This window comes from Lissotriton helveticus, chromosome 8 (assembly GCF_964261635.1).
Source record: "Lissotriton helveticus chromosome 8, aLisHel1.1, whole genome shotgun sequence".
In the NCBI taxonomy this organism is placed as follows: Eukaryota; Metazoa; Chordata; class Amphibia; order Caudata; family Salamandridae; genus Lissotriton; species Lissotriton helveticus.
The window spans coordinates 1,484,238,713-1,484,266,594 of record NC_136069.1 but is presented as its reverse complement, the minus strand read 5'-3'; the positions used below and the strand labels follow the sequence as shown (position 1 = coordinate 1,484,266,594).

The 27,882-nt window shown below is 45.3% G+C and overlaps 1 protein-coding gene across 1 annotated transcript in view; it reads left to right on the top strand.

Annotated features, from left to right (window-relative positions):
• The window catches only part of LOC144773916 (N-acetylated-alpha-linked acidic dipeptidase 2-like), a 696,330-nt gene that overhangs the window by 463,894 nt on the left and 204,554 nt on the right, over nucleotides 1–27,882 (top strand). Inside the window, exon 11 of the mRNA XM_078658978.1 lies at nucleotides 19,233–19,352. Within this exon, the coding sequence (XP_078515104.1) occupies nucleotides 19,233–19,352 (120 nt within the window). The remainder of the gene's footprint in view (nucleotides 1–19,232; nucleotides 19,353–27,882) is intronic.

Below are 27,882 nucleotides of genomic sequence, written 5' to 3'. Positions count from 1 at the left end.
ACACACATGAAGAATAAAGAATTTTGGGGTAGAAAAGTAAGACCTGAAACCCCTGTAATTTAGACTACTTCTGCAATCAAGAGGAATCTCTGCCCAAGAAGATCAGCTGAAGAGGCGGAGGAAGACTGCCCTTGCTGTGTGTTCTGGGGTTGACCTGCAGTTTGCCTTATCCACTGAAGGAGAGAAGAGGGAACTTTGCTGTGTGCTGTGCCCCCACCTGCTTGAGGAAAAGACTTTGCTATGTGCTGTGTCTTACAAGAGTCTCCAAGGGCCTGATAAGAGCTGGCCTCCTGTTAGGAACACAGGGATACCAAGGTTCCCAAAGAAACATTCTACAAGTAGCTGTGTGAGTGTCTCTGCACACAGCCTGGACTGTTGAAGATTTGCTTTTGACTGCCTGTATGCTCGTGGGGGCTCGGTGTGCGATCTGCACACAGCGATGCTGAGTGAGGTCTGCCGTGCCTCTTTTCCTTTTAAACCAGCTCTCGAGAGTGCGTGCCTGTGCACTACTCGAGGCCGTCAGCAGAGGGGCCGAGATCACCGTCACCGGCCCAGTACGACCAAGGAGTGCTGCGCCCTACAAGAACGCTGTGTCCATGTGCCAGGACTCAGCCTGTGCCCCTGTCTTGCCGGTATTTCTTTGAGCCAAAATTCACCGCCATCGCTGACCCAGGCCCAGAGATCGCTGCTCCAAAGCTCACCGCCGCAGGCCCGGAGTCCCTGTGGCCCAGCGGGAGAGAGTGTTTCCCCGTAGCTGGAGGCTCGATGCGAGAGCCGCGCAGCCATTGGAGGAGGCACCCCCGAGTCTGGAGGCTCAACGCGAGAGCTGCGCTGCCATTGAAGGAGGTGCCCCTGAGCCTGGAGGCTCAACGCGAGAGCCCACTTTGATAGGAGGAAGCGCTAGGCGTCTCCTTGCACTTCCCCGAAGCCACCACCACGTAAGCCTGAGGCCGCACCGATTGCCCTCCCCCCCTGAGCCATGCACTGCATCCTCGCGCACCACAATGGAGAGGTGTGATTTCTTTCAATCTGTCAGGGCAAGTACAAGTTTAACGCAGGAGTTGGCCCGCACGCCTTTTGGAAAACAGGGGAGACGCGCTGAATCCCGCATTACCAGCTGACAGTGTTGCCGCCTCACCTCGCAGTAGTTGACTCGTGCCCCCCCCCCCACAAATCAGTGCAGCACATTCCATGCTATAGCGGGGGAATTCTCTTTGCTACAGAAATCATTTTCCCTGATTAAACCACGCTGGCAACAACGGCTCACAGTCCATTGAGCCTGCAGATATTTGTTTCAACAGTGTGCTAAAAGGAACTGAGTTAAGAGACCAAAAGAACACTAGAAGAGAACCTTTGATTTTGCAACAACTTTATTTATGTATGTTGGTTTGTAGACCTTTTTGACCGTGCCTAAACAAGATATAAAGATATGGATATTCACTGTGTTACTGTGCATGTTAGTGCAAATACTTTACACATTGCCTTGGGGATAAGCCTGTCTGCTCGTGCCAAGCTACCAAAGGGGTGAGCAGGGGTTATCAACAGTGGGTATCCCCTTACCGTGACTAGAAGTAAGGGTCCCTACCTGGACAAAGGTACTTACCTCTGCCAACTAGAGACCCCCAGATCTAACTGTCTAACACCCCGCGAAGGGAGTCAGAACACTGGGAATTGAATTCTCTGCAAGCAGGATGACAGCGTTTGGTCAGTGCATCAGGCGGGGAACTGAAACTCCTTCCGAACTTGCAATGGGGAACCGAGCAGAATCAAGCCGTGGTTTGCTATGGTAAGTGAAGGTATGTGTATACCTGGAAGGTGCCTAGGACATAAAGTCAGGCAGAGGAACACATCATGAATGAACCCCTAAGGAATAGTTGTTCAGGCATAATAAATGAGTTCTTGGAGAAATCAACAATCCAAGCAGGGAAAGTCCCAATGGCTTAGGAGTCTGGTTTCTAAGTACTCGTTGTGACGTGGGATAGACGGATGTAGGTGACCATGCCTGTATTTGGATAGCATGGATAATGCCTAAATAAGGACTGGGATTCTATGCCTAAATGAGTACAATGGGAGTTGTGCCTATATAAAGGCATGAATCGGCAAACCTATCTACGGGTATCTAAATCGAAAGACAACACCCACTCTAGTTTCGAATGATCGACATTACTAAATGCTAAACATGCTAAACATACTAAAATAGAGTATCACATGAATTGCTAAAACATGCCTAAAAACATATTCTAAAATGCATTTTAAAGAGTGTTGCTATGCATGAAATGCAAAGGTGCTGTACATATTACCGCAATGTTTCATTCTGAGCATATGTTTACAGTGAATGCTAAATAAATGAACATAAATATATACACATGATGAAATGGTTTGTAAATACAGAAGAAAAAGTTCAAAGCCATTTCATGTCATGATTACATGAAGGAAATTGGTGTGAAAAGGTGACAATTTGTCCCTGGAAGTATTCAAGGGTCAACCCTGTCCCCTACTCTATTCAACCTCTATATGGAACCTTAAGCTATGATTCTGAAACAACCGGAATTGCCTACCACCTATATGCGGATGACACCTAACTCTATATGAAAATCTCATTAGTCAAGAATGTCTAGCACCTAAATAACACTCGGCACACAGTTCAATCATGGCTAACGAGCAACTACCTCAAACTCAAACCTAGCAAAACTGAACTCCTCATCCAATCTAAAGAAAAATCCCTTCCATAACTAACTGGCTCAACAGTATCACTGCACTAAACTGCAACCTGTCCTGGGAATTGCACTCAAGAGTCACTTAAGCATGAAGGGGCACATTAATGCCTCTGCAAAAAGTTCTGACTATTCACTGAAACTCCTAGAAAGTCAAACCCTTTATACCCAGTGATGGCCTTAAGTCTGTGGTGCAAGCCCTCATCCTCCCCAGGCTGGATTATGGCAAATCAACCCTCACGGGTGCCCCAAAAGTATACCTAGCCCCTTTGAAAGCAACACTCCACTTTGTCTGCCCTGATATGTACTTTGTAAACCTCACAAATACCACCTTGTAAACATTGTGAAGTGCTTTGATGCCTTCTGGTCAAGATTGTGAACTATAAAACACACCAAATAAAATAAATCAGGTGGATGGGAGGCTTCCCTCTTCAAGCTGCAGACGTTTGTTGCATTTTCACATGTACAAAGTCCCTGCTTGCAGATGGAGTAGGGCTTCTGTCATGGCTTGTAGGCAAGGCAGCTTGACTTAAAAACAGAAGCTATTGAGACATCAAATCAGTTGTTTTACCATAGCTTAGAGTCACATCATCCCTCAATTACAAACCAAGTAAGGATGGGGACCCTGAAGTAGTGGCTGGAAGTTGCATAGGACAGTTCATAACTATCTCATACAAACACAACTCAGCTGTTCAGTTAGAAATGGCTTAAATTGACCAGTGTGCCAAATGTGGAGCATCGGACCACTTGAACCCAGCTTCTGCACAAATCTTAGATATTCTGTTCTCAAAGGCTCATTACACCTCTCATATTTCCACAGAAACTGAGGGTGGTAAACACTCTGAAACTGCTAGCATCGTTCACAGTAGCGCTTAAACAAAGCAACACAGGACACTTCACAGGTGTTTGCCTTCAGTAATGCAAACCTTAGTAGGCTCCATACCATTATGGTAGATGTAGTGTTTTTTATTGTATTCATTTAACAGTAAAACACTGATTCATTTTTAAAATGACCCAAGCTTCAGTAGCATTTTAAGCCAGCACCACTTATCAAAGTTGAGTTCCTCTGAAGAGCTTTAATGGAAGCAAAATATTGTCATGAAAGTACCTAGTGACAATTTACCTGCTTAAACGAAAGAATATTAAAACTCTGGTTACAATGTTTGCTGCAGGGAGGGTGTGAGGCATACAGAGACAGAATTTGAAAAAAATAGAGAGCGAGAGAGCGAAAGAGCGAGAGAGCGAGAGAGAGTCAAGAGACAGAGAGAAACGCAGTGGGACATGCAGGAGGGAGATACAGCAAGTCAGCCTTTAAATTGCCAAATCAGTGTTCCCTAACCTGCAGTCCAGGGACCCCAGGTGGACCGCAACTCCTTCTCAGGGGGTTTGTGACTTCTAAAATTATAGAATGCTAACAGATTAATACAGTTTATATAAATGAAGCAAACTATAATTGTGAAGGCATTTTAAATGAGAGGCTACACTTTAAGTTGATATCTTCATATTGATTGGTAGGAGCAGTGTAAGTGTATCCAACAGAATATAGTATAGACAACGTGTGACCTCTGTTAGCCTAAAACTTTGACTTTGTGCCGGTGCAGCAGAACCAGATAGCCGGGAGTGGCTTTTTGGTGCTAGAATGCACAATTTTTGATTTCATCTTTAAATATTCATATCTTTGGTTCTCTTCATTGGATTTTTGTCGTTTTAGTGTCATTTTAAATGTAAAAATATACTATGTTATAAATTGATGTTGGATTTTTATTGTGTTGTTTCTTTTTACGTATTTACTGTTTTGGATTTTATTGAATGCTTTAGACATACCTGTCTCGTATGTTAAGACTGACTGCTCATTTGCCAAGCTACCAAGGGTTGAGCAAGGATTAATTTATTGAGACTTGACTGGACCTATTAGTGATTGTTATTGTTACTAGCTGCAGGTGAATACCCTCACCTAAATGCAGAACAGTTAGCTTCTTTTAAACCATTTCAACTCTCCAGATGTGACCAATTAAATATCTATTATAAGCCCGAGCCAATAAATTATGCCCTTCTACAAACAAAGCCTGGATGCTTGACATCCAGTCATTATCCTCATGACCAATCAAGAAAACCTCTGAAACTATCTCTTCCTATTCTTCTTGAAGTGTGAGTTATGAGTAATTGTTTTGGTTCCCTTGTGTCTGCTGTAAAAAATGTCAATTTTGGCCTATCTTACTCCCTTTTATTCTTCACCAACTTTGTATGAACTTTGCATGAACCTTCCTTTTCATTATTGTTGCAAATTTTTCCCTTTCTGAGACTGTGTAAATGCTATGCTCTCAGCCCGGTTTTTCCTGATCCAGCGGATCACTCGCCTTGAGGCAACTCTGAAAAATCCTTCTCTATTCCGCCCCCGCCCCCTTGCCTTTTACTGATCATTTGCAAATCCTGCCATTGCCCCAGTTTCTTGGGAAAAAAAAATTCGCTGAGATACCTGCGGGAAGCGTTTTGAAACGTCTGGTGTGGCAAGGTACCAAAGGAGATAGATGCTTCCTTCGAGTTATCACTAAAGCACGCCCTTAGTGTTTTCTGTGGCACCGGAAGCCTGAAAGGAGTAGTTTCTTACCTGTAACTCCAGTTCTGTAGTAGGGGTATCTCTGTTATAGTCATAATCTAGTGAATAGTCCCGTCATGTGCGTGGACCCGGAGCAATCGAAATAGTCTCTTCAATTTTTTTCTTCTGCAGTCCTGCATAGACACTTAAGAGAAAATCAAAGACAAATAATGCAGCCTAAAACTACAAGGCTACATTGGCCAGCACTTCATCTTTAAGTGAAAAGGATAGCCAAATAATATTACATTTTACACATTTTGTAAAGTTTCACATCTAGAGGAACTCCTCTTCACAAAAATCCTTTGTCATGATAGATAGGAAGGGTTGGACAGACAAGCCCCATAGGCTGCCATTATGTGTCTGGAAAAAGGATACCGTGCCTTTAAGGAACTCTCCAGAGACCATCGGTATCCCAGGATGCACAGCCAAAGGCCTTTTACTTTCAGTTCTTTTTGAAGGTGTATAAAGCTTGGCCTGTAGCATTCAGTACATTATCCTTTCATCCACCGGGGAGGAGGGCGGACGCTTATGACTATAACAGAGATACCCCTACTACAGAACTGGAGTTACAGGTAAGAAACTACTCCTTCTGTAGTAGGGGATCTCTGTGTATAGTCATAATCTAGTGAATAGAATGGCAAGCCCATCCCAACAAACCAAACCAGTGGTGGAGGAAACAGATAAACTATTAGTGTGCAAACAGATTTCTCAACGAAGCCTGCCCATCCTGAGTGTCTGCTCTGGCATCAGAGTCCAGGCAGTAGTGTTGGGCAAAGGTATGGACAGACTTCCAGGTGGCAGCCCTGCAGATATCTGCAATGGGAACATTACCTTGCAAAGTCGTTTTAGCTGCTTTACCCCTGGTGGAATGGGCCTTAGAATTACCCCCTAAGGTCTTGTTAGCCTTCTGGTAACACAGCTGGATACAGGACACTATCCATCTAGAGATGGACTGTTTAGAAGTGGCAAGACCAGTCCTGACCGAACCATAGTTGACAAACAATTGGTCTGACTTTCGAATATCCTTAGTCTTATCTAAGTAGAACTTCAACACCCTTCTTAAATCCAGGGAATGAAGAGACCTTTCCGCAGGAGAGGAAGGATGTTGAAAGAACGTAGGCAAAGTTATCCTCTGATTGACATGAAAATCAGAAATCACTTTAGGCAGGAACTTATGGTGAGTCCTCATGACAACCTTAGAAGCATGAAACACTGTATAAGGCTCATTGCAACACAAGGCCTGAATCTCACTCACCCTGCAGGACGTTGTTATCGCCACAAGGAAGGCCGCCTTCCAGGGAAGATGCTGCAGGGAAGCCTTATGAATGGGTTCAAAAGGCTCCTTCATCAACCAAGACAGCACCACATTCAGTTCTCAATGAGGCGACGAATGCCTAACAGGAGGAAACACTTTCTTCAAGCCTTCTAAAAAGTCTTTAATTACAGGAATCTGGAACAAGGATGTTTGTGAAGGGCATTTCCTATACGCAGTTAATGCGGCAAGGTGAACCTTAATAGAATGGAAATTAAGGCCAGATTGAGCCAAATGCAAGAGGTATGGAAGGATGACATCTTCCTTGCAGGTGGTAGGATCATAGTTCTTGGACGTGCACTAGATGCAGAACCTCTTGCACTTGTAGGCATAGGAAGTCCTTGTGGAAGGCCTATTAGCCTCTTTCAGTATTTCCATGCAATTTTCAGGCAAATTTAGGTGTCCATATTGCACTATCTCAGGAGCCATGCCGCCTAACTAAACGATGAGAGTTTGGGGTGCACCATCTGCCCCCGAACTTCGTTAGAAGGTCCGGCCGACATGGAAGCCGCAGGTGAGGTTGGAGAGACAGGTGGAGCAGGTCTGTGAACCACCACTGTCGAGGCCACTCCAGAGCAATGAGGATCATTCGCACTCTGGACTGCGACAGCTTGATGAGCACTGCCGGAATCAGGGGAGTGGGTGGAAAAGCGTACAGAAAGCTGTTCGACCAGCTGATCCATAGCACATTCCCCAGAGTCCCCGGTCGGTAAAACCTGGAGGGGAAGTATCGGCATTTGCTGTTTTCAGCGGTGGGGAACAGATCTATGTCTGGAGTGCCCCATCTTTCGAAAATTGTCCTAGCACCTCGTCGTTTAAGACCCACTCGTGGTTCTCCTGAACGAGCCTGCTGAGTGCGTCTGCCTGAGCATTTTGCACACCTTGTAGATAGGTCGCCATTATCGTCAGTCCTCTGGCTAACAGCCAGTGCCAGATCGCCTCCACTTCTTGGGACAGTGTATGCGATCTCGAGCCCCCCTGCTTGTTGAGGTAATATATTGTGGTCATATTGTCCGTCTGTACAAGCAAGGAGTCGGTCTGGAAGGACGCATAAAAGGCTTTCAGCGCCAAATGAACAGCTCTGAGTTCCAGGAAGTGTGGTACGTGGATTCCTTCTGGGACCACGTTCCCTGGATCTGAAGATGGTCTGAATGTGCTCCTCAGCCATGTAGAGACGCATCCATCACAATAATCTGTGTGGGAATGTCCTTGTGGAAGGGGACCCCCTTGAGGAGATTCTCTGCCGAACACCACCACCTCAGAGACTGATGAGCGTGTAGAGACAGTTGGATCCTGTCGTCCCAGCTCCCTCGTTTCTGGTCCCATTGAGCCTCCAAACATTCCTGCAGCGGTCTCATGTGAAGGCGTGCATGTGGTGTGAGGAAGATGCAGGAGGCCATCGACCGCAGAAGAGAAGACACCGTCCTTACTGTGGTTGATGGAACCGACAGGAGAGCCTGAGCCATCCGAAGGATCGATAAGCGTCGCTCCTCCGTAGGAGACACACTTGCTCTGATAGTGTTGATGGAGGCTCCCAAGTACTGCAGGTACTGAACCGGAGTCAGAACAGACTTGGACATGTTGAAACTTCCGGTGTTTCCGTGCAATGGGCACATGGAAGTGCGCATCCTGTAGATCTATTGCGCAAAGCCAGTCCCCTTGCTGCAGCTGAGGATAAATTTGGTGCAAGGACAGCATGCAAAATTTCTCCCTGCGAATCCATTTTTTTGCTTGTCGCAAATCCAGAACTCGTTCTTGTCCTTTTTGCGTACCAGAAAGAACCGGGAGTATAGACCCTTTCCCCTTATTTCGTGGAACATTGCGGGTTTGAAGAACAGTCCAGATAAAATGTTATTTCTACAATCCTTAGCAGCTGATATTATTTGGCTTCAAGAGACTTGGGTGGATGGTAAATTGTTGATGGAAAAAGACTATTTTGTTTTAGATGGTAGCGCATTGCCCTCCAGGAGAGGCCACGCGAAGGGTGGAATAGCATGATCACTCTCCAATAAGATCAATTGGAATTTTTCCCATTTCCTAGACCCGAATAAATTGTTCTAGGCAATAACCCTGAAAAATCTGGTTAAAGACGGTTCAAATAAATCGTTTGTTTAGATAAATACCTATATTCCCCCTGATACCTGCTTCAATGTTGGCCTAAAGTCGCTTTTTTCTTTTATTTCTAAACTCATGGTTAACCCTTCCCCTCCTTATATATTGTTATTAGGTGATTTTAACTGTAAAAGTTCTAACTGTGGTCTTGATTTATTCAGGAACAAGTATAAGGAAGAATCTCTCCATATCCCACAAGTGCAATTCCCGGCGAATATTAAGTCCAACAAAAGAGGGAAATTACTTTTGGAAGGTCTTTCTAAGGCGGATTGTATAGTAATAAATGGTAGACTTCCGTCTGACATCCCTGCTGCTTTTACTCATAAATCGAAAAACGGAGAATCGATTATTGATTACGTGGTGGCTGATACCTCCTTTTTCCCATTTATGAAGGATGTGCAGGTTGTCAATTCTGTATGAAGTGACCACAAGGTATTGTCTCTTACAGTCGATCTCAAACCTCCCCTATCGGACTCTTGGCACATTGATTCTAATCTAGTGAATTTTTGAGCTAAGTCAGGAAAATGCTATTGGAATTGTGGGGTCATTAGGAATCTACTGAGTGTTTTGATATCTACTGTGGAGAATTTGTCCCAATGGAACGGGAGGGAACTTCAGAGTTTTTCAGATTTCGTGGATTTAGTAACCTTAACTGCTAGGAAAGCTCCGCCTATTAATAAACCCTCGGTGTTATCCAAACCTCTTCGGCAATTAAATATTGAAATAAATTAATTGATAAGGGGGCAATATTTACTATTTAACATGGATCGGCAGCATAAATTGGTCCTGTTAAAAAGAAGGAGATCGAGGTTGAGGGCTAGATTAAAAAGAGAAAAGGATGATTCTCTATGGATCAAACTCCGGGAATCCTCACATAAGGGCCATGTTAGGACATTCTGGTCTTTAATTGCCGAAGGCTGTGGCTCTAGATCCCGTGCAACACCAATCTCTATTGAAGAGCAGATTTAGATTCAATATATTAAGCAATTGTATAGCAGCAATGGCTTACAACAGGATAATGATCCCTTCTATGAGGATCATCTCCCCTATGATCCCCCGTCTGAAAAGGATATCGAATTAGCCATTAGGGGCATGCGCTCTTCTGGCGCGATGGGTCCAGATGAGATTCCAATTTCTGCTCTAAAACAACACTGTGAACTATGGAGTAAAATTCTCTATCCAGTGTTCAAATTTTGTTTTATTAGCGGTACTGTTCCTACATCTTGGAAAGGGAGTATACTAGTCTCTCTTTTCAAAAAAGGGGCTAGTGATCTCCCTCAAAACTATCGCCAAATTGCACTATTAGACGCAATTGGTAAGGTTTTTGCTAAATGTATTCTTAATCTAATTAACGATTGGGTGTCTCGGGCAGAAATCTTACCTTATGAACAAACTGGCTTTAGGAAGAGGCATGGTACCCTTGATAATTTGACCGCACTTCAAGTTTTAACGGAGAAATATGTTAAGGTTCGTGGAGGGCGAGTTTATGGCGCCTTTATCGATTTCTCCACAGCTTTTGATAAAGTGGATAGATCAGTACTGTGGGGAAAGCTATTCGGTTTGGGGATGCCATCCTCCCTCATTAGATTGGTTCGTGCTTTGCATACGGATACTTGGTGTAGAGTGTTGTTGGGGGGGAAAGAGGTCTGTCTAAAATTATTGCTACATCCAATGGGTTAAAGCAAGGTTGCCTGTTAGCTCCTTTATTGTTCTCCCTGTATGTAGCCGATTTACCCCAGGCTCTCTCTGCAAGTACCGGTATTGCTCCGAATTTGGGGGGTTCCCCAATTATATGTCTTATGTATGCTGACGACATTTTGATTCTTGATTTAACGCCTAAAGGGTTGAATAAACGACTGCATGCATTACACAATATGCAGGAAAGCATCATTTGTCAATAAATATCGCAAAAAGCAAAGTGATGTGTCTATCGGGCAGGAAAAATCCCAAATATGTGAACTTTCATTGGACCGTGGGGGGCCAAAAATTGGAAACAGTAAAATCTTATACCTTCCTTGGCAAAATTGTTATGAGCAACTTAAGTGAAAAAGCTCACATAGCTAATAACATCCGGAAAGCTATTGTCCAAGGAAAAAGCTTGGTGTCCCTTTATAAAGCCACAGGCAGAAGACACCTATCGATATTACTGGAGGTATTTAGAGCAAAAATTCCTGCTTCCTTACTTTATGGGATGGAATTAATTGATATAAAAAGTTGGAGTTTTTTAAACTCCTCTGAAGGTAAAATCCTACGTAGCCTTTTTACTATCAATACAGCCAGTTCAATAGCAGCTTTAAGACAGGAACTTGGTCTACGTAGCAGTTGGGTTCAAGGTTTAGCGGGGAGTGTTCGCTGGGCTTCTAGCCTGGCTAAGGGTGAACCCGGCACGTTAAAACTGAGCTGCTGGGGGACCTTAATGATTACTCCTTGATTCTAAAAAACTTTAGATATGCTGTGAACATTTACATTTAGATGAAGAAGTTTTATTCTCTTTATCATCATATCAGTTGAAATCCATTCTGAAGTCAGCATCTTGGGAATTAGGGTTTAGATTAGACAGAGAGTTTCGTATTCAGAATAAAGGCACCACTCCAGTCATTGATTCCTGTTTGACTAGGAAAGCGCAACCTTATGTCCATTGGAATATTCCGCATGGAGTTAGGCGTATGGTGCTTCTATTAAGGCAGGATTTACTCCCTCTGAAATCACTCTTATCAAGATGGTATGGTTCATCAGCTACAGGTGAATAATCAGGATTTGACTCATGTCATCTTTGTCTGCCCAGCTCTAATGTCGCACAGGCGCAAGTGGTTAAGACCGATTTGCCTCCAATTGAATATTTTATCTGCTACTGCTTTCATTGCGGCCATGAATAATCCCCCCAATGAAATGTTTCGTTTCAAACTGTTTAATTTTTTTAAATGTTTCTTGAATTTGTATTAGGCGAATGTTTTGATGTTTAGTTTTATCATGTATATTTCTATATTTTTTTCCCCGATGTATATATAATGTTCCTTAATGAAGATTGTTTTTGGAATGTATTATTTTGTCTTTTATGTGGATCTCATGTGAGTTCCGTAATCATATAATAAATAAACTTGAAACTTGACCATTTCCCCTTTGAGACAGAGGGACGTCTTCTATCGCCCTTTTTCTTAACAGGGTATCGGCCTCTGCCTGGAGTTCCCACAGCTGGTAGTGCGAAGGAACCGGTGGAATAGCTGGAGGAGGGCTGACAAACCGAAGACTGTATCCATTGCAAACAATATTCAGCACCCACTTGTCCTGAGTAATTTTTCTCCACTCTGCCAAGTAATTCTGTATGCTTCCCCCTACCGGAGCGGGTAACAGACGAGGGGGAAGTAACTCCTCAGGGCTTAGACCCGGCTGGGCCCTTATTCGCCGAGGAGGACTGCTGTCTGTCTCTGCCCCTCTGACGTTTCTGGAAGGGTCGCCGCTGGTATTGCTGTTGTTGCTGCTGCTGTTGGCCAGCTTGGCAACCTTGCCCCCGTTGATACCTCTTGGAAGAGTAACGCCTCTGGAAGGGACGGTACGACTTCCGCTGCTCCTTCGGTTTCTCCAAGCCTACAGCTTTCAGCGTTTCCACTTCTGCCTTTATGTGGGCCATCTCCTCGTCCGCATGAGCCCCAATGAGGGTGGATCTGGAAAAGGGCAAATTAGTGTGCCGCTGTTGCGCCTCGGGTTTAAGAGAGGTAAGGCGCAGCCAGGAATGTCGCCTCATGTTAATGTCATGGGAGTACCCATACACGTCCAGGAGTAAGGCATCCGCCGCCGAACTGATAACCTGATTTGAGACCATCATGCCCTCATTCAGAATCTCCTGGAAGTCTTCCCTCCTGTCTCTCGGGAGGAGCTCAATGAACTGTTGCAGGGACTCCCACAACGAGCGATCATATCTGCCAAAAGCGCTGATGCACTAGCTGCCTTCATTTTAGTGGCAGCCGTGCTACAGACTTTCCTTCCTGCCGAATCCATGTGCTTGCTCTCCTTGTCCGGAGGAACCGTAGACGACGGAGCAGTAGAATGCTGTTTCTTGGCTGCTGTCACAATGACAGAATCCAGTACAGGATCCGCTCTCAAGAATGCTGGATCAGAATCCGGGGGCCTGTACTTCTTCTGAAGTCTCGATGGTGCCGACTTCACCGAGGCCGGTGTCAGAAGCATCTCCATTGCCGGTTCTTCCAGTCCCAACACCAAAGGCAGCAAAGGGCGAGAGAGGTATTTGCGCTGCAGAGTTTCAAAGATCACAGAAGTGGTAGGGGTGGGCACAGTCAATGTGATCCCCAACTACGCTGCTTCCCTCAGCAGCACATCTTGGAAAGTCACAATGCCGTCCACTGGGTACACTCTAGTTGGAGGAGAGTCCGACAAAGTGGGAGAATACCTCCTGTCGCTAGATGAGTCCGTATACCTGGACCGCGACCCGTCCCTCCTCCGACTATGGCGTGACCTCGTCGAGGATCGACGCTCACTGCGAGAGTGATGACTCCCTCTAGATCTTGACCTTGGCTTTCTGGGCCTTGCAGGAACCACTGGTCCTGGGGGCTGCGGAAGCGGAACAGGTAGTGCCGGAACCACAGGGCTTGGTAGTGGAGGCCGAGGCGGTGGTGGAAGAGGAGGAGGTGGTGGAGGAGGATGAAGAGGAGGAGGAGGAGGAGGAGTCCTTGGCCTTGAGGGTGAGTAGGTCCGGGAGTAATCAGATTCCGGTGACCTAAGGACTCGTCTCTTCTTGAGAGCAGGCCTCGGGGAGGATACTCTGGAGGCCGACCTCTCTGAGCGCGAGCGCCGCCGCCGCCGCATCCGGTGACTCACTGATGACGATGAGACGCTCACCACAGAGGCACTAGACACCGTTCTGGGCCTCGACTTCAACTTTTCACCCCTCGACGTCGATCTCTTTGACGTCTTTCTTCTCGACGTCGACCTTCCTGACGTTGAGGAACTCCCTGGCGTTGAGTGTCCTCACCTCGATGGCGATCTTTCTCTCCTCGACGTCGATCTTCGCGTCGATGTTGATGGCGAACGGCGGTGTCGCCTCGACGTGTATATGTATAAATTGAGCGTTTTCTCACAAGGTTCCCCCTGTAGGTCCTCCTAACTCCTATTCTGTTGTATTTTCCTCCCTCCTTTCATAGGCAATTAAGGCCACCCTTAGGCATATATTATATCCTGATGATGATCCGCATGACACAGAAAGCGGATCGAAACGCCGTCGACACCCTTCAAACACCTTATACTTACTAAGATGTGTACTAGATATGTAAAGGTGTTTTGGTTTATTGTTGTTGTACTTTGACATTGTCAAAACTAGAAGTGCAACTAACCCTGAGCTTTTGCCTAAAAAGCCCCCTGTTTTGTTTCCTTGTGTGTGTATGTCATCGTGTGATCAGTGGGGTACAGGCTTGTGCCCTGTCTTGTGTATTATTGAAACATTTTCTTGCTATTGATTTAAAAGTAAATATCAGACCTCTGTGCGGCTGGATAGGTCTAAACCAATATAGTCACAATTCGGTCTATATTTTATTGTTCTCTAACCTCTCTACTCCAACGGACCACTGTTGTCTAAAAGTAAAGTCAGCTGTTTAGCACACACGAGAAACTAACTAAGTTACATTGTTCTCTGAATATGTGCATCATTTCCTAGTATGTACATATGACACGTGAGAAGCATCTCTGATAGGTCATCTTCTATGTAAAATAATTCCGGTTTGGATATGTCATTTGGTTTGCTTTTGTTAGTTCTGCTTGGTGTTCTTATCTTATAACGATTCTCCTTTAATACTGATGGAGCATTTCTCAGAAGCACACTCTTTTAGTCAACCAAAAAGGCCTTGTGATGCCAGAAGATGACGACTTGACATTCATTTATATATGTAAATGCTGCTGCAATAGACAAGGACAAATGGACTGTGACCCGAGTTGACTGCCTACTGTGAAGTCAGAGAACAGAATAAGCCGACCCCTGCAAGAGGTGGCATGCTCCAACCTCGGATGTTTACAAGGATATCTTAGATTTACACTCTTTACAACCTGTTCCGCAGAATCTCTTGCATTATGCATGAGGTTCAAGAATTTGGGAACTTATTAGCAAGAAAGGAGTTAAGATTATCGCCGCTTTAGAGGCAGGATACTGCCGCTAAAGCGGCAACAATGGGCTTGTTCATATGCTGTAGAGAATTCCAATAGAAGCTCATGTTCACACCAGAACATGGGCTTCTATTGGAATTCACAAGGGCATATTAACAAGCCCATTATCGCCGCTTTAGCGGCAGTTTCCCACCGCTAAAGCGCCGATAATTTTAAAGCTGTTTCTTCATAATATGCCCCATGGACTCCAGCAAGTGTAGTAGTTGAAGCCGGTGCAGGCATTACGTGAAGTGTGACACTGCTGTGCCTGTATGGGTAGTTTGGTGCCGTGTTGCTGGGAGCAGCATTGGTGCAAGAGAACCTTTTGGATGGATGGTTAGGTCTGTGATGGGAGGCTGCACTGTAGGATTTGTGATTGATAATTTGTTAAAAGTAACAATTGTCATGTGAATAGTTTTTCCATCTTTTAAATAAAATAGATGGTGGACCCCAAAAGTGAATGCTGATGACCCCCGCCGGCAACCACCAGCTCAATTTAAGCACTGCAAATGTTTATCTTACATAAACACTTGTAAAAGAAAAGAGAACCCTATTTTATTCCAACTGAGCATAACTTCCATTCTTTGATATTGAAAGCAATTTTTGGGTGATGCACAATTTTCTAAGAATAAATGTGTCCCTTTTTACGTGCTTATGTTCAGCCAATGTAGGCCAATCATCATTTGATTGATGCTTTGAATAGTGCGGCACAGACACGTGGGGCCTGATTTCTATTTTGGCGGACAAGATACTCAGTCACAAACATGACGGATATGCTGTTCATCTTTTTACAAGTGACATAGGGTATAATTCACATATAAACTAGGCCCTTAGATCCTCATAATGAGTGGACAGAAATTAATTCTACACACTTGTATGGGAAACTCCAGGTGAAGGCATGCGGGAACTGTCCTGGAAATATTGTTCCCACATGTTAGTAACAAAAACATGTAATCCCTAATAATTACCCACCCCAGGAATCACCATGCCGTGGTAACGATAATTCCACACCAGCATAATAACGTAGATTTAATGGGTCAGTCATCATTAAGGCCTTAGCCTTTGCTGACGCTATTCAGTTAATGAAGTGTTTCTGTATAGATTTGATATAATAGTTTTACAAGAGACCTTTCAAACAAAGCACTATATAATGCCTAATATCGAGTTTATTATTAACTTTATTTAATTTATCATCCATCCCCAAAACCAAAAAAAAAAGAAAAGTATCATTTGTACTGTTTAGTTGGTGACAGTAAAAATGCTGGTTTTGAAGATGGTGCATGCTGGCAATTATGAATTATAACCTCTTGGCTTCAATCCGTGCTCTTCTCGCTTGTGTGAAGTTGACTGAAAAAGCCAAAGGTATGTGATTAATAAAAAGGGGATTCAATGGAGAAACCCACATCAAACATAGAGTAGTACATGCTAAAAATCGAGCCATTCATGCCTGGGGATGGCAGAAAAAGTACAGCTCTGAGAAAATTGACCCAAGAAAATAAACTAGCAGAAGCGAAGAAACCACTGACATTCAAGAAAGGAGAGATGTGATGCTGAAAACGTTAGACTAGAGCAACATGAAGAACAGTGTGGCTTTGGGCTTATACCACAGTTTAATTCACTATTCATCTCTCACATAGTAGCTGACGAGTACCCCTCTCCTACATGTTCTCTGAGCTTCCTGATGATGATGGCCCTACTTTTGATTTACAACCAGAGAAGAACTGTCCTTGCAAAATCTGCTGGATCTCAATAACTGACCCAGGGGACGCCCTGGTCACATGGCTGGTCCCAGGAACCCATTAAAAAGATATAAACGTTGTACATACATTCTGAGACTGGGTTGCAGAGCAGTCTCGGCCTTTGCCATTGTACTAGACTATGAAGGGAAGCCTTGTTGGTGTCAATTTATTAGAAAGGGATGGTTTGAACCAGCCAAATATAGACCACTAGCAGCCCGTCCCGACGTTGTCCGGGTATGAATTGCTGCCGGCCAGTAGTATATTGTTTTGTAGGATTTCGTTTTGATAGCATTTCTTATCTGTGACAGGCCTGTGAAACGCTCCGATTCACAGTGCACTGCTGATGCATTTAAGAGTGCGCGTTCAGTAGTGTGTGAACTCGAGTTTCCCTACTTTATTTTTCCTTGCAATATTATATAGCGAGAACTCGACAACATGGCATGAGCACAATTTACATTACAGAAGAACACATTCATTTGTGGTAGGCATGGGGCGACAAAGCGATTTGCCTGGAATCACAGGATGTTGAGCTGATGCCGAGATTCGAACGTAGCTCCCCAGCTCTAAAGTTCGCAATTCTAGAACTTGTGGCGGGAGGTGTGTCTAAAAGTGTATGTCGGTGCTGGCCATCAATGAGAGAGACCTGTGCATTTTTCAAATGGGTGGTGAAAAAATATGAGTATGTTGCTGGAGATGTGGGCTGCCGTGCCACCAATGTACTTACCGGGGGAGGGTAAACAACCATTATTCCGCAACTTTCTTTCCGCATACCGTCACTCCGCATACTTTCATTACGAAAGTACCATGACTCCGCAATGCCATTATAAAGCATGGCATTACATTTTATATGCTTTTACCACGCATACATTTACAACGAAATTCGTTGTAAATGCATGAATGGTAACAGCATGGTTTTTTAAATGTTTGGATAAGGTATGTATGGGTATAGGGGTATATGTTTTGTGGTACTGAGGTATATGTTTTGGGGTGTTTGGGTATTTTAAGGGCTCAGATATAGTTTTGGGTTATGGGGTACAGGGGTAGTTTTAGGGTTTAGGGATAGGTATGGGTTTTGGGGACAGGGGTATTTTTAGGGTTCAGGGCAAGGTTTGGGTTTTTGGGGTATAGGGGTATTTTTGGGGTTCAGGGGTAGGTTTGGATTTTGGGGTACAGGGTTATTTTTGGGGTTATGAGCGAGGTTTTGGTTTTGGGGTACAGGGGTATTTTTAGGGTTCAGGGGTAGGTTTGGGTTTTGGGGTACAGGGGTATTTTAAGGGTTCAGGGCTAGGTTTGGGTTTTGGGGTACAGGGGTATTTTAGGGTTCAGGGGTAGCTTTGGGTTTTGGGGTACAGTGGTATTTTTAGGGTTCAGGGATAGGTTTGGGTTTTGGGGTACAGGGTATATTTATAGGGTTAAGATGGGTTAGTGTTTAAGGGTGTTGGGGTATTTTAAGGAGTAAGAGTGGGTTATGATTATGGGGTGCAGGGGTATTTAAAGGGAGAAGAGTGGGATTAGCACACGATGTGAGACATGGCATGAAGGGCGGAACATACCACACGCCCCCAGCGTTTGTCACGCCCCAGCACACGCCCACAGCACAACACAGAAACGCCCACAAGGGACTACTTTGCTGGCACGGTTCTTTTACCTTTTAAATGTATATGGTGGGCGTCTGCATAGCCTATGTCCTTCTGCTGCAACTGCCCTTTCCAAAGCTGTATTGGGTGTTGTGATTGGTGCTGTGGTTCCTGAGATTACCCGCCTCAAAGGTTTGGGCTCACTCTTTATTATATTAGTATGGATTATTATCAGTGCTTAGTCCTTGCACAAAAGTAGATTTAAAAACTCTTGCTGAACTGGGTCAATGTATTTGTTTTATTGCCAACGTTGCAACCAGGCTTTAGAGAGACTCATTCAACTACTCACAGATGGAGTGGGCCAATCAGAGCACCCAACCAGGGTTAGTCTTCTTTATTGTTTTGTTATTATGTGGACTTCAGAGTCACATTTGACTTGGTCAGTAGGTAAATATTGTGGGGCAAACTGAAGAATCTTAAAATTCATCTTGAGTAATGTTAAAATTCATCCCAGGGTACTAGCTGCAATTCAGACTTTGTATACCATCATTTTGATATCCCACAGTGAAAAATTCACTATGTAAATGTTGTTTTAAATTGGATGAATTGAGATCTATGGCAATCGGCCTTCTGATCAGGAAAATAGAGTCAGACTTGTTAAAGAATAAAATTCATAACTTGATAAATGTAATGTATTCGACAAAAATAACCAAATTCCTCTTATTTTTAAAGGAGTTATTGAATATTTCTAAATGTGTTAAATATAAAGTTTTATATTTCAAGTGATTTAATGGATAGCAATTATGTGAGAATAATAGTATGTTTTAGTTAACCAAAATCATGTATTGGTCTGAAAGAGTTTCTCCTTTCCCTGTTAGTCACTGAAACATGTATTCTTATTTCGGAATTGTAAAACTGTGTACATGGATAACAGTAGGTTTAAATCTGCTTTGCATCGTTTATCAGTTTTTCATTCCTATTCAGACAAGGCCAGAAATGTGAATCATTATTAAAGGTGTATATTCATGTCTACAGATAGATACATCATTTTGGGCGGTCATCGAGATTCCTGGGTCTTTGGAGGTATTGATCCAGCAAATGGAGCAGCTGTTCTACATGAGATTGTACGAAGTTTTGGCAATCTTGTAAAAGAAGGTATGGTAGTTCTACTTTTTAAACAAAGAAATCATCAATTGCTCCACCAACTACATTTCTATACATGTTTACGATTAGGCTAGATTTTCAAAGATGGGCTTGAGGATAAGGCAAAAAAACATGCATCAGATGATTGCCGAAGCTCTGCATTCTTACTTCCATGCCCATAATGCACTAGTAAAGTGCATTAACACTGTGACATAATAGATCCAAATTCACATGTTGTGTGTGAAAGATATGTTCCAATACCAATTTTATTTGCCAGATCTATTTCTTACATTATTCACGAGAAATTAATGCATCGTACATGTTAAAGTGGCACCGTCATATTGGTGGTGTTTTAATGTATTCATTTTGTCTAGTGACAAATGATCTAAACAGGCATTGGCAAAGCCAATAGATTATTTCACAGGTGAAGGTACTTTATTGAATCGTTGTATGTGTGGTTTTGGGGATGAGTAAGTGGATGTGTGTGAACATTCCAATTGTTTAATAAATGGAAGAGTGTATATGTGAGTGCACGAATGGATGGCTGAATGAAAGTGCATTGATGGGTGGGTGAATGTATCTTTGACTAAGTGGGTGACAGTGCATGGGTAATTATTGGATGAATGAATGCATTCAAGAAAAAATGGTTGTGTAAGTGAGTGGCTGGATGAATGGGTGTGTGTATGAATCGATGCTGATAGATGAATGCAACAAGAATACATGAAACTTGCAAGTTAAGGCCTCAAACTGCAGTAGCAATAAAATTATAAGCATGCTAAGAATAACCGTCATTGTGGTTGTTCAAGCATTACACAGGAGCGGGCACCATTGTGCTATGAATATCCACGATATGTGAAGACTCACCAGCATTATACATGTTCTCAGGTTATCTGAAAAACAACAGGCCAGACTTCTTTTGTAGAGCCACAAAACACGGGCTACCGAACCATGACCATGTAGGTTGAGATTGTTTCCCACTGGGGTAATGGAGTGCATTTACTATGGCTCCGTAAACCTGGCCATGTACACCGCTTTCCACACTTCAATCAATCAATCAATCATATAATTTGTAAAGCGCACTACTAACCCGTGAGGGTCTCAATGAGCTGGGGTGGGGAATGCTGCTACTGCTCGAAAAGCCAGGTCTTGAGGAGTTTTCTGAAGGTCAGCAGGTCTTGGGTCTGCCGTAGGTGAATGGGGAGGGTGTTCCTGGTCTTGGCGGCGAGGTGGGAGAACGATCTGCCACCGGAGGTCGCTCTTCTGAAGCGGGGGACTTTGGCGAGGGTGTGGTCGGTGGAGCGGAGCTGGCAGGTGGGGGTGTAGAAGCTGAGTCATCTGTTGAGGTACGTTGGTCCGGTGTTGTGGAGTGCCTTGTGTGTGTGGGTGAGGAGCTTGAAGGTTATCCTCTTGTTGACCGGGAGCCAGTGCAGGTCTCTCAGGTGGGGTGTGATGTGGCTGCGGCGAGGGATGTAGAGGATCTTGAGTGCAGAGGCATTCTGGATGCGTTGCAGCCGTCTCAAGAGTTTGGCCGAGGCTTCTGCGTAGAGGGTGGTTCCGTAGTCCAACCTGCTGCTGACAAGGGCCTGGGTGACCGTTCTTCTCGTTTCAAGTGGGGATCCACTTGTAGATCCAGTGTAGCATGCGGAGGGTGTTGAAGCAAGAGGAGGAGACAGTGTTGACCTGTTTAGTCATGGAGAGGGTGGAGTCGAGGATGACCCCTAGGTTGCGTGCGTGGTCGGTGGGGGTTGGAGCGGTTCCCAGTGCGGTCGGCCACCAGGAGTCGTCCCAGGCCGAATGGGTGGATACGAGGATGAGGACCTCCGTCTTGTTCGAGTTCAGCTTCAGTCGGCTGTTCCTCATCCATTCAGCGGCGGCCTTCATTCCTTCTTGAAGGTTGGTTTTGGCGGTGTGGGGGTCCTTGGTGAGGGAGAGGATCAGCTGGGTGTCGTCGGCATAGGAGATGATGTTGAGGTCGTGTCAACGGGCGATGTGGGTGAGCGATGCCATGTAGATGTTAAACAGAGTTGGGCTGAGGGATGAGCCCTGGGGTATGCCGCAGATCTCGGTTGCTTCGGAGTGGAAGGGGGGGAAGGCGGACACTCTGTGTTCTGCCGGAGAGGAAGGAGGTGGTCCAGTCCAGGGCCTTCTCTTGGATTCCGGCTTTGTGGAGGCATGTTCGTAGTGTGTGTTAGCAGACCGTGTTGAAGGCGGCTGACAGGTCCAGCAGGATGAGGGCCACCATTTCTCTGTTGTCCAGGAGGGACTTGATGTCATCGGTGGCGGCGATGAGGGCAGACTCGGTGCTGTGGTTGCTGCGGAACCCGGACTGGGAAGGGTCCAGGATGTTGTTCTCCTCGAGGTAGCGGGTCAGTTGTTCGTTGACGGGCTTCTCGATGACCTTTGCCGGTAACGGGAGCAGGGAGATGGGACAGACGTTCTTGAGGTCCTTGGGGTCCGCCTTGGGTTTCTTGAGTAAGGCATTGATCTCGGCGTGCTTCCAGCTCTCCGGGAAGGTTGCTGTCTCGAAGGAGGTGTTGATGACTTTCCAGAGATGGGGTGCGATGGATGTGCTGGCTTTGTTGAAGATGTGATGTGGGCATGGGTCTGACGGAGATCCGGAGTGGATGGTGTTCATGATCTTGATGGTGTCGTCGTCGTTGATGTTGGTCCAGGAGATCAGGCGGTTGGTGCGGATAGTGGTCATGGGGGCGGAGGTTTCAGTGGTTGTCGTGGCGGTCGTGGCATTGAAGCGGTCGTCGATGTCTGCGATTTTGCGGTGGAAGATGGTGGGCAGTGAGTCGCACTGGTGTTGCGAGGGTGGGATGTCGTTGGTGTTGGAGCTGGGGTTGGAGAGTTCCTTCACGATGTTGAAGAGCTCTTTGCTGTTGTGCGCGTTGTTGTCTAGGCTGTCTTTGAAGGAGGCACTTTTGGCGGATCTGATGAGGTGATGGTGTCTGCGGGTGGCGTTCTTGTGGGCTACGTGGCTGTCCGGTGTTCTTTCACGGAGCTAGATCTTCTCCAGCTTTCAACAGGTTTGCTTGGAGGCCCGAAGGTCTTCAGTGAACCAGCTGGCTTTCTTGTTGGTGTGACTGTTGGAGGGTTTCTTGATCGGGGCGAGGGTGTTGGCGCAGTCGTTGATCCACTGTCTGAGGTTGCGGGCGGCGGTGTCGGGGTCGGTGGGGTTGGCGGGTGGGCTCTGGGCAGGGTGGTGGTTAGCTGGTCTGGTGACTTTGCTCCAGCAGGGCAAGGCATATGTTGGGTGCGGTAGTGCGTGGTGGGTTTCTTGAATGTGAAGTGGATGCAGAGATGGTCGGTCCAGTGGAGTTCAGTGGTGTGGTTGAAGGAGATGTGGGGGCTTGCGGAGAAGATGGGGTCAAGCATGTGACCGGCGGAGTGGGTGGGTGTTGTGACAAATTGTCTGAGTCGGAGGTTGGCTAGGTTGTCGATCAGGGTGGTGGAGTTGGTGTTGTTGTTGTTCCCGAGTTGGAAGTTCAGGTCCCCGAGGAGAATGTAGTCCATGGGGGCGAGGGCGTGTGTGCTGATGAAGTTGGCGATGGAGTCGCTGAACTGTGGTAGGGGTCCTGGGGCTCTGTAGATGAGGGTTCCTCTGAGGGTGGTGTTGGGGTCGGTGTGGATCTGGAAGTGCAGGTGTTCGGCGGTGTGGAGGGTGTCATCAGTATTGGTCGAAACTCTGAGAGTGTTCCTGTGGACGATGGCGATTCCTCCTCCTGCTCCGTTGGTGCGGTCCCTGCGGGTGATCTTGTAGCCTTCTGGGACGGCTATGGCTGTGTCGGGTGCCGAGGTCTCCGTCAGGAAGGCGACGTCTGGGGAGGTTAAGTCAAGTAGGTCCCAGAGTTCAGCGGCGTGTTTGCGGGCGGTGAGGGTGTTGAGAAGGATCCATCTGAGGTGGTTGAGTTCTTTCCTAGTCGGCAGCTTGGTGGGGCGGATGCTTGTGAAGCTGCAGTTCCGGCAGGTGAAAGCTCCGTGGGTGCGCTTCAGGGCGGCCAGAAAGCAGGTGTGTGATCGTCCAGTGTTGAGTGTGTGGAGGGTTCTGGCATGTGCGAGGGAGGAGCAGCTGGGAGGCGGGAGCGGGCGGCAAATGGGATTGCAGGGGTGCGGGGCCGCAGCTGTGGGAAAAACAGACGTGGCCCGCAGGAGAACTGGGCACAGGAAGGAAAAACACTTGTCTCACAGGCTAGCGAGGATGAGCAATCACATGCTTCTCATGTATAAGTGTGGTGGTACAAGTTCAGAACTTAGCACTCAATCAACATACATAATCATTTGAGGCAACCCCCGTGCTTGTTTCTTGCTTTGTTTTTTTCAGAAACCAAATGCACTTTTTAATCTTCTAATTTTACTTGATACTATACATTTCAATCCAGCATACAGGGCAGGAATCCTGGTCCCAACTTTCATGTGGTGCTACACCCTTATCCACATCCATTCTATCTGCCGTCCACATCACATTAGACAAACTTTTCCCGCAACAATTATTGCCGATACATAAATAAGGGTCAGGTGTGGATAGACCACCAGTCAAATATGCAATAATTTCACTTGTTTGATCACCTATTTACCCACAGCTGTGTAGCATATAGAAATTCAGTTCATAGTCCCTCATGGTCAGCTAGTATGAAATCATTGGTTTTACATCACAGCAGGCAGAGAGTTGTGGTGCTCAGGTGTAGTCCCTCATAGGCCATAGAGGGAGCCAGGCATGGTCCTTGTCCATCCCTTATGCTGCTGCCTGGAGGGATCTGATACCTCTTGTAGGTCTGGGTGCTTCTGTGCGTTCCAACTTAGTAGATGAGGCTCACTCTGGCTAAGGAGTCAGAGGCAGCTCTGGCTTGGCGTATGCCGGCACCACAGTTGTTGCAGGGCAACTGGCCATGGCGAACCCCATAATGAGTCAGCATGAACCTCACTACAGTTGTAGCCCTGATAGAGCTGCTGTGAACCTCGTGGCACTTGTAGCTCCTGCCTGGGCAGCTGCCATCCTCACAATTGCTGTAATGCCGATTGGGCCTCAATGATTCTCCTTCTAGCAGTTGAAGCTCTAGGGCCACTGCCGTACTCATAGCAGATAAGATCAAGCAAGGCTTGGGTCCGTGACTCCCTGGGCTGGACCACCCATATATTGGAAAAACTAATAAGGTGTCGAGAGAGATTATTCAATTTGAATCTCAATAAACCTTAGACTATTAATTTTAATGTTTATTAGCTTTATTCAGCTTAATTTAGTTTTTTTAAAAGACATTTCAAATCAGTTTCTTGTCTTTAAAAGGAATGACACATTATTAAATCACTCTTTATCATCACATTTGAAAGCATATTTTGAACCAAAAATACAGCACATAATAAAAACGTTTTTGTGAAAGAAATACAACACCTCAGTGAAAATGAACAAGTGCATACAAGCCAAAAATGTAACCAGTCCTAGGTTCAAATTGGTACGCTAGGCTGCCACTGCCTCATTTTTAGACACATATCTACTGTTCTGCCTGTGTGAGTGAAAGGGAATACAGATAACACTGCCCGGTGTTGTCAGCACTGAGGGGGAAATATTATTTAACTAATTCCCTCGTGGCACACCCCATCAACGTTCCCCCATGCTCATAGCCAACGCATTTCGAATCCCTTGCAGTTCCGGGATTCTATTCAAGGCTGGGACTCGGTCTTGGGCTCTAAAAAATAAAAAAACAGAAATTGCTGTGAAACCTCCCTCACCATGGTTCAACTGTCATTCTGTGCCAAACGATGTATATATGTACCTTAATTCAGGTGTAGAGTTAATCTGCAGAAGCTGTTGTTCGGTATATGTACGTCAACTCTTTTCTTAATGAAGCTATAAAGAGTTTAGAAATTAGACATCAGGGCATTAGAAAAATGTAATCGATGAAAAGGCTCATCACAGTGGATTCATCTACGTAAAATAGAAGCATAGGTGTTCCTACCTTGCAGTGGGCAGGCGCATGAAAGCTCTTTAGAATAATCTGGTACGTGTCCAATTCTAAAACCAACAAGTGAAATAATTGTAAGTGCTCTAGTGTGGGTTTTAAAAGTAAGCGAGCGATGTGAGCGATGTCAAAACCCAGTTTTGGATACAATGGGGCAGATGTAGGTAGCCAAATACCGGTCGGTAACTGCCGATTTCGGCCGTTACCGACCGGTATTTGGCTTTTGAGATGTAGGGGGATTGCAACAGGCCATTTCGGTAATTTTACCGATTCGGTAAATATACCGGTCGGTAAATTTACCGACCGGTATTTTTACAGAATCGGTAAAATTGAGATGTAGGTGGGACTCTTCTGAGTCCCACAAGCCCTACAAATTCGGTATTTTACTGTCAAATTCAATTTGATGGTAAAATACCGATTCAGGGCCCAGATGTAGGTAAAACATATTTACCGATTCTTAATTACCGAATTTTACCGATTCGGTAATTAAGAATCGGTAAATAAGAAGTGGGGGTATGTAGGAACATCCAGATGTTCCATTTACCGAATCGTTAAGAATCGGTATTTACCGAATCGGTAAATACCGACCGGTAATGCTCCATTCATTCCTATGGGCTTTGAAGCCCATAGGAATGAATGGGGCATTACCGGTCGGTATTTACCGATTTTGACAAGGGTGCAGGGGGTGTCACTTTGACACCCTCTAGCACCCCCACAAAAGGTTCGGAGGCCATATGGCAGGCATACCTGCCCTAAGGGCAGGTCTGCATGTCATATGGCACAGGTGTGCATGCACACATGTGCATGCACACCTGAATCGGTATTTTAACATCAAATACAATTTGATGGTAAAATACCGATTTTGTAGGCCTTGTGGGACTCAGAAGAGTCCCACCTACATATCAATTTTACCGATTCGGTAAATATACCGGTCGGTAAATTTACCGACCGGTATATTTACAGAATCGGTAAAATTACCGATTTTCTCCGTTTACCTGCCCCTACATATCAAATGCCAAATACCGGTCGGTAACGGCCGAATTCGGCGGTTACCGACCGGTAAAACCCTACCTACATCTGGCCCCAGGTGTGCATGCACATGTGTGCATGCACACCTGTGCCATATGACAGGCAGACCTGCCCTTAGGGCAGGTATGCCTGCCACATGGCCCCCGAACCTTTTTTGGGGGTGCTAGAGGGTGTCAAAGTGACACCCCCTGCACCCTTGTCAAAATCGGTATTTACCGATTCGGTAAATACCGACCGGTAATGCCCCATTCATTCCTATGGGCTTCAAAGCCCATAGGAATGAATGGAGCATTACCGGTCGGTATTTACCGAATCGGTAAATACAGATATTTACCGATTCGGTAAATGGAACATCTGGATGTTCCTACATACCCCCCCTTCTTATTTACCGATTCTTAATTACCGAATCGGTAAAATTCGGTAATTAAGAATCGGTAAATAAGTTCTACCTACATCTGGCCCAATGTTACCTTGTGCTCGGCAGACACCGCCAATGAATGTGGTTGCACTTTTGCCGGGTCTGCGTTAGTCAAATCCTTTCAAATCCTGCACACGAAAAAGCCCGCACTCAGTAAAACTAATAACTTTCACTTGTTTTGTCATCATATCTGAAAAAGCGGCAGAGTGTGCCTATAATTAGAGGAATGAATGAAAGCGAGCTTCTCAGTCCTTCGCGCTCATCTGATTCCAGCAAGCACCGCCGAGGCGGTAACAGTGATGGCTATTTAATCGACCTGAAACAGGAATTCAAAGGTCACGCGCCTCATGGGCTTCTGGGGCATGTAGCTCGTATAGTTCACAAGTGTTGCATTTAAGTCTACAGTTTTGTGATTTCAGAAAGTTCGTTCAAGCCATGCAGGGCCGTATTTAATTTCAAAATCAGAAATGCCTCTTTCTGGGCCAATAGTATTTCAGGGTCGCCCCCTCTTAGATTCTTCTTCTTAATCAGAGCCAGCACAGTCCATGTAAAAACATCAAATTTATGTTCTGAAGCTATCAACTGTTCGACCATTGGTGCATTGAGAATGTTATTTTCAAGTTGTGAGCGATGTTGCACAATGCGCTGCCGCACTTCTTGGGAAGTTCTACCAATATAAACTTTCTTACACTGATATGAAACGGCATAAACCACATTTCTTGATTTACAGTTCGTGAATTCAGTATGGCGGCAGTGTCTTTGGCCATCAGTGAACAAACTCCCCTCCGTGGTGGAATTGCACACTGAACACATCCCGCATTTGTGGTGCCCTTGAACAGGTGGAAGATTTTTAGGGTACACAGCATAGCTGGTTTCTTATATTGTCCTGCTGCGATTGTGACTTGTTGCCAAATGCTCCTGTTCTTTTTTAAAGCAAAGAGTGTTGATCTAATATTGTGTATAGTTCCCTCAATTAAATGCCAGTTGCTGGGTATGATCTTTTTCACAGGTGGTGTGTACGGTCCAAACGTAAAAACACAAACTATGCGATCAGGGGAAGGCTTGATTTTCTTGGTTAGTAGATGTTCCCTAGGAGTGAACCATGCCCTTTTGAGAGAGTGTTTCAGCAGTTTCT